This window comes from Lutra lutra, chromosome 15 (genome assembly GCF_902655055.1).
Source record: "Lutra lutra chromosome 15, mLutLut1.2, whole genome shotgun sequence".
Lineage (NCBI taxonomy): Eukaryota > Metazoa > Chordata > Mammalia > Carnivora > Mustelidae > Lutra > Lutra lutra.
Window position 1 is genome coordinate 66,575,557 of NC_062292.1, and position 7,037 is coordinate 66,582,593.

The following is a 7,037-nucleotide window of genomic DNA, read 5'->3' on the forward strand; positions in this document are numbered from 1 at the left end:
ACACAGAGGGGAAAAAAGAATACTGTAATGAGTTCATATTTATACTTTCAACTTATGTCTAGAAGCACAGAGTTTTACTCATTTATCTCACAACAACTTCTTCTCCCCCTACAGAAAATCCTGGTTGCTGGTAGATTGATATAATTACATAGTCACCCATCCCACACTCTACCCTGTATCCCGCTGGACCATACATGCAAGAGGGCTTAGGACAACACCAACACTATCATGAGCAATACAGTTATCAAAAACAATTTAAGTATTATCTTCTGACCGTGGGGTATATCACTGGAAAGAAGTAAATTGTTATGCTTTAAAGTCTTTTGAAATAGTTCCTGACTTGTGGTTTGTCACCAGCTTGATAAATGGTTCTGCGTATAGCTGTGTTTCACTTTCAATGGGGAGGAACTGAAACCCTCGTTTGATTTATAATGCTACAAACTGTCTATGGGGAGCAGGACACCCCAAATGGCTAGGTAAGGGACTCAGCACACTCTCTCCCTAAAGATCAGTGATAATACTGGGCATAAAATTCTGAATAAACCATTTCAGAATTCCACAAAATGGCCAAAAGCATGCAGCAGATTGAGAAGTACTTTATTCAGAAACTGCTGTACCCTCGTGACCAGCCCAGAACTGCTCCCCCACCCCTGGCGCAGTGATCCCAGAGGCTGAGGACCTGCAGTCTTGCTGTCACCAGAAGGGAAGGCCAAATTTGGAGCTCCACGAGGAGGCCCAAGTCCGGGGAGTTTGTAGGAAACATAGCAGTCCGTGGCAGGAATCAAAGGTCAATGTGACTCTTGCCTACAGCAGTGATTCCAGCTGACACAAAGACTGGAGCCACTGAAGTTTCACAGATGTCAGGGAAATGAGTCAGCCATGGTGGATGTGGAGCTCTTTCATATTCCTGGAGGTGTGGAACGTTGCACACATACCAAGGAGAGAGCAAAGCTCGTCACAGTTTTCTGCTTATCCGTGGCCAGACATGCAGTTTTGCATAGACAAAGGAGAAGCCAGGGAAGATCTGTAACCTGCATTTTTCCTTAAGAGTTAGGGAGAAAATGAAGAAGCGAAAGGAATGTGGGATTTCTGGACCAACTAAGAAACACTGGTACAAGAAGGGAAGTGTCAGCCCTTCAAAGGCTACAGCCATATGAGGGAGGAACATCACAAAGAAAGTCTACCAGCACGACACTGACTCTAATGTGGGTTCGGTTTGTTTCGGTTTGATTTTCACGGAGCATGTACTACACACAGGAAATGAACCTTCATCATGACCTTGTCCCGGAGGAGCCTGCACCCTGGAAGCGGAAGAAAGACCCAAGTGACCATATGCAGCGTAGAAGTGAGGTGCACTTGTAGCAGAGTTGAAGGGCTTCCCACCTGCGGGTCAGGGAACGCCTTGCAGGATGGAATCCAGACGGGCCTCCAAAGAGGAGGACTATGAACAGATGGAGAAGACAAGGAAAACATTCCACACAGTTACAGAATGAAACTCGTTCATGTGAACAAGCGACTATAAAGCAGAAACAGGGAAAAAATTAAATGGAAGATGGAAGGAACAGCACCATCACTCTGTGGTCCTAGGCTCCGGGGCCCTGGGGCAGGCATGGCGAGGCAACTCACGGGATGTCTTGATAGGAGCTGTGAAAGAGAAATGGGAGCTATTGGGTGCGTTGGAGGCAGCAAGTGAGGGTGAGGGAGTGTCAGGAGACAGACACTAAGAGAGGTAAAAATGGAATGTGAACGAAGATACCGGGAGGAGAGGAGGAAACACAAAGGACTCACCAGCGCTTCTTAAGCCACAACACGAGGGCTACCAGAAGCATTAGGGGCACTGTCACAGCCAACAGGATCAAGTACACGGAAAGGTGCTGTCCTGTGGGTATTGGAGAGACACACCAATGTCATTCTCCACCCACTGCCAGTTCTACTCTGCCCCCTGATTTCCCCCCACCTCAACATGTGCGCTGGGTACGAATGTCGTCTTCCACCGGCCTTGTCCCTGTGCTCTCACACCTGCTCATCTCTGCCTAAGTCTCTCAGATCTGCGCCCCTTGTGCTCCATCGGTCCATCCCTACACTCCTGAAGTCACTCTCATTCATTCCGTCCTGATACTGCTCCCACCTCGTCTGGCATCATGAAACCTTCCTCTGCCCTAACCTCTATGCTCAACAACCACCTTTGCACACCTACAGACCCCATCTTTCTCACCCCAGTGGAGGACGATGTCCTGGTTTCCCAGACTGCTGTGTCTCACTCGACAGGACAGACCTGCCACCTCCTCGGCCGCCACATCCAGGGTCACTCGGAGATACCACGTCCCATCAGCATGGGGCAGGATGTCGCCTCGCTGGGTGCCCTGCTGCTCCTGCTCACCCCGCATCCACATCACCCACACAGGCTTTGGGTGGAAGCCAGAGACGTGACACACCAGCAGCAGACGGCCGGGACCGGGACGGGGGCCAGTGGACAGCCAGGCCTCCGGCTTCACTGGAGAAGGCATGAGGGGTATTCAGATGGGGTCTCTAGTGCACAGCTTAGGGGTCTTTAGCCACATCAGTGTGCACAAGATTAGGAAACTTGTACCCAGCAACCCTATCTGTCTTGAATTCTTCCTTGTTCCAACTTTGAAAGGGATGGTAGAAAGGGACAAGACTTATACGGAAAAGTCTTTCAGGAAAGGGGTGTACAAACCTTGCCTCTTGTAATCCGCCTTCGCTGCATCGAAGAGACCCAGGGCAAATCGGGGACAGGTGTGCGTGAGGAGCCTGTGTGTTGTTTCTCTGATGCCTTCATACTGGTTCAGGAGGTCACAGACACTCTGGGCTCTGCTATCACCCTCTGGAGCTGGCACCCATGACATGTCTTGGAAACTCAGGAAATGCGATCCACCATAAGCTGCCTGTAAGAAGCTTTCCGCAGTGTCATTAGGATGTAGCTCACAGCCAGCTCTCACCTGTACTTCAATAGGATCTAGGAAGAAGGAAGAAGGAGAAACAGATTTGTGGGAGGGGTGAATGAGAGAAACAGTATAAGAACTTTATTAAAAAGTGGAGCAAGAAGAATTTATAGGGGTGTGGGCATAAGCCAAGGATGTGTTTGATCAGGAACAAGGAAGAGAATTGGTGGGATGGGGAACGGGCTGTAAAGGATACATGCCAAGAATTAAGAATTTGACTCGAAGAAGTCAGGGAAATGCTAGGTGAGCTGCAGGTCAGAGGGTGAGGGTGGGGGCAAGAGCCCATGTGAAGGAGCCTCAGGTACAGCTCTCCGGGGCACATGACATGGGCCGTAATGGGGGTTGGGTTGTGGACGTAGACCTTGGAAGATACTGAATGGAGGAAGAGATCACAGATTAAGGCAGGAGGACAACTGTGTGTCTCTGTGTTTTACCACAGAAGGGCGACCACTGGGGCAAGATGAAAATACACAAGAAAAAAAGGAGTCAGAAGAAGCAAGAGTCCAGGAAATCTTGAGGAGTCAACATCTGCAATGACTCCCAAGAAGTGTATGCATGGAGATGTTTATGGCAGGACAGGAATACAGAACAGTGGTCCAGAAGGGCATGGGGATGTTGCCCAGAAATAGAGGAATTTTCTGAGGGCTTTCCTTAATGGACTGGATTGAACTCACATCCAAAGTGCATTTGACCTGCGTATTCTTGCGTCTCCCGAGTGAATCCAATGAAGTAGACACGGAACAGCAGCTCCAAATCTATCATCTCCTCATCGCTGAAGTTACCCTTCGACCAGGTGTGCAGGAAAATGATGGTGCCAGACTCGCTGTCCCAGCCTTGACTCTGCATGTCACCCAGCCAACCTGAGCCCTGATGTTGTGCCCAGGACTGGTTGGCAAAGGATGAGATCTGGATGACACTGAACAAGATGTGCTCCTGGGCGGCTGAGGAGAGAGAAGGGTAGAGGGTCAGGTAATTTAAGGGGAAAAGGGAGGCAAGCAGGAAGGAGAAGATGGAAAGTGAGCCAGTTATGAGAGATGTGGGGTTGGGGAGAGAGCGAGAGACAGAGAGAGAAGGAGGCAAGGAGAGAAAGACAGAAAGAGAGAGGGAGGGAAGAAGGGGGAGAGAGAGGGAGAGAAAGAGAGACAGAGAGAGAAGGTGGGGGAGAGAAGGAGAGAGAGTCAGAGACAGAGGGAGGAGGAGCGAGTGAGGGAGAGAGAAAGAGGGAGAGAGGGGGGAAATGAGAGAAGGAGGGAGGGCGGGAGACAAGTTATGACTGGGCTAGTGATGGCATTTCCCTCACCTGGTGCCCTGTACTCACCACGTCCTTTCAGAGAGTTAGCCTTACCTGGAGACAAGAACCCTCAGGGTTGAGCACTCTGGTGACCTGAGAACCGTGACCTGCCTTGGGAGAGGCGAGCACACCCCACCTGGATCAGGGACTGGGCAGCGGACAGAGCTCTTACCTTCCGCACTGCCACCCCCGAGGAGAAGAGCAGCCAGCAGGACAAGCTCCAGAGAGGGCATGTCACTTGCAGGCAATTCTGGAGCTGGCTCTGTTCTCAGCAGCTCCCTCTGTTCTCAGCAGCCCTGCCCCTCGGTGTTTCTGCTCTCACTTCCTTTTTCCACCAACAAGCCGTGCCCCCCACCAACTGCTAATTGAAACAAAAGACGATCTGCTGCTCCTTCAACCTCCAGCCTCCTACTCTGGCTCTCATTTCCTCTCCAGCTCAGACCAAAGCTGTCCTCCAGCCTGGCTTCCAGCTGCTCTCCTCGTCCTCAGCCTCCCCCCTGCCCGATTCCCTCCTCGAAGTTGTGTGTGACGCTGGAAAGTCTCTGTACCTCTCAGAGACTCGCATCTCACTACAACAAAACACAGGAACAGCGCGGTGTCGCCGAGCCCTGCTTGTCCTAACAGATCAGAGTTCCAGTTTCTCCACTAGCTCTGCTTGTGTGCCCTCCTGCCTCCTATCTGGACACTCCATCCTCCTCTTCCCCTTGTCAGTATCTTCACGGCCCCCTCTTTCCCTCCACCTGTCTCCTTCCCTGAGGCTCGCTGGCTCCTTTTAAATGGGAGGACCGGGGTTCTTAGGCTCTGCCATCTCCCCAGGCACATGTCTAAGCCATAGCCAGTTCTCTACTGTCTTTAGAGATGAAAGCGCAGCCACCCCAGAGCATAAGACCATCAAAAATACAAAGTAGATGTCCTCCTCTTGAGTTCACTAGAAAAGTGAGTTCACTCACTAGAAAGTCCCCCAGCACGTGCCTGGTACCAAGTGTCTTAGGAGGCGAGTGAACATACCGAGATGGACGGGTGTGTTTAAACCAAGGAATGAAGTACATCATGATAATTGCCATTTCAGGGTCTAGCGTCCCAGGTGCAGGAACGATGTTCTCCAGAGAGGCCTTTTGACCTCCTGGCTGCTGGAGTGTTCGTAATTTGAAGTCTTGGGAGGGGGCTGAGCTTGCCAGCCTGAGGATGTGGTGGACAATGTGTCTGGCAAGGGACTGGGGGGTCAGAGGTGCAGCTTTTCAGGTGACCCACGCAAGGGGAGGTTGTGAATGCTCTCACGGACAGTAAGGACTGTGATCCGACACAAACACATTGTCAAAGAGGAGTGGTGTCTGTGAGTGTTCGAAGATACACTGAGAAGTGCCAGGGGATTTGTCAATGGTTCTGATTGGTTAACGTGCGCCCATCTTTTAAAGACCCAAGCCACACGCTATTACAGCTCCGTTTAATAACTTCCAGAGCTCACAGAGCGCAGCGGACACTGACTGAAATCCCATTTGCAGCCATTTCTCTCCCACAGTTGGCAGCATCAGCAGTGAAGCTGGAGTTGCCATCAGCGAGCTCTTTCTATTACGACCACGGATATGGGGCGATTTCTGTGTGCCACGAACTCCTCCAAGAACTACCAACCACAACTTCAGCCCCACCCAGATCCTGCACGGCCCCCAGATCCCATCGTCCCCTGGACCTTCTTGTCAGTGGCAATCTCTGGTGTTAGGAACCCACAGCCCGCCGGATGCCGTCTGGTTATCACGTTCCTCCGTAGGAAACACACAGCCCTCCTGCTCCCTCCCGGGGGGGTTAGGGCCACGGAGGACCAGCCGGCGGGATGTGTGGTGCTGCAGACATAGACCCCATGCTGGCCTCGGAGCACCTGGTCTGCAGAGCTCGGACATCCCACTGCCTGGGATGACGGCCCCAAGACAGAGGCCGCGTGCTCTGTGCTGGTGTCAGAAAGCAAGCCGCTGAGATCCTCAGGCTTACTTATGACTGCAACCCAACCGTCCATACTGGTTAGTATCATAGAGCCTGTAGACCCAGGTAATGAGCCTTCTTCCCCCTTCCTGAGCTCAGAACCAAACAAGGCAGAGATACAGAGCACAAGATCGTCCATCAGATTGTCAGCTTTGCTTCTGATAAAGCCGCTAGTGACTTCCCGTGACGTGTGCAGCCCAAGTGGTTCTGCTGACAGTGAACCCCAAATGAAGCGGTCTTGTTATAAACTGATTATTTGTGCCCCTCCCCCAACAAAATTCATATACCGAAGGCCTAACCCTCTCCCAGTAGGGTTCTGTCTGAAGATGGGACCACTAGAAAGTAACTGTGGTTACACAAGACACTAACGGGGACCTCACAAGAAGAAACAGCATTCTCCCTGCCTCTCTCCCTGTCCCCTGGCACCAGGGAAAGGTCATGTGAGGAGATATCAAGAAGGCGGCTGTCTGTAAGCTAGGAAGAGAGAATTCCCTGGAATTCAAAGTGTCTTGCAGTTTATTTATTTATTAGATTTTATTTATTTATTTGACAGAGATCACAAGCAGGCAGAGAGGCAGGCAGAGAGAGAGAGGAGGAAGCAGGCTCCCTGCCGAGCAGAGAGCCCGATGCGGGACTCGATCCCAGGACCCTGAGATCATGACCTGAGCCGAAGGCAGAGGCTTTAACCCACTGAGCCCCCCAGGCGCCCCTGTCTTGCACTTTAGTCTCAAGAACTTGGGGAAGGTGACTGTGGGATTAGGCTGGGCTAAGCTGCCAGAATCTACACAGGCTAGAGGAGACCGGGATGA

General features: G+C 51.6%; 1 protein-coding gene across 2 annotated transcripts in view; it reads right to left on the minus strand.

Annotated features, from left to right (window-relative positions):
• LOC125085497 (T-cell surface glycoprotein CD1c-like) overlaps nucleotides 1-4,526 on the minus strand; it is a 41,854-nt gene extending 37,328 nt beyond the window's left edge. The window contains exons 1-6 of one of the 2 annotated variants that reach the window (XM_047703903.1): nucleotides 4,427-4,526; nucleotides 3,638-3,904; nucleotides 2,699-2,977; nucleotides 2,216-2,494; nucleotides 1,789-1,879; nucleotides 581-1,644 (exon numbers count right to left, since the gene is read on the minus strand). In XM_047703903.1, coding sequence (XP_047559859.1) covers nucleotides 1,623-1,644; nucleotides 1,789-1,879; nucleotides 2,216-2,494; nucleotides 2,699-2,977; nucleotides 3,638-3,904; nucleotides 4,427-4,487 — 999 coding nt within the window. In that variant the 5' untranslated portion in view covers nucleotides 4,488-4,526 and the 3' untranslated portion in view covers nucleotides 581-1,622. Of the gene's footprint in view, nucleotides 1-580; nucleotides 1,645-1,788; nucleotides 1,880-2,215; nucleotides 2,495-2,698; nucleotides 2,978-3,637; nucleotides 3,905-4,426 lie in introns of those variants that run through there. The other variant, XM_047703902.1, reaches the window with a different exon arrangement.
• Nucleotides 4,527-7,037: the final 2,511 nt, after the last annotated feature.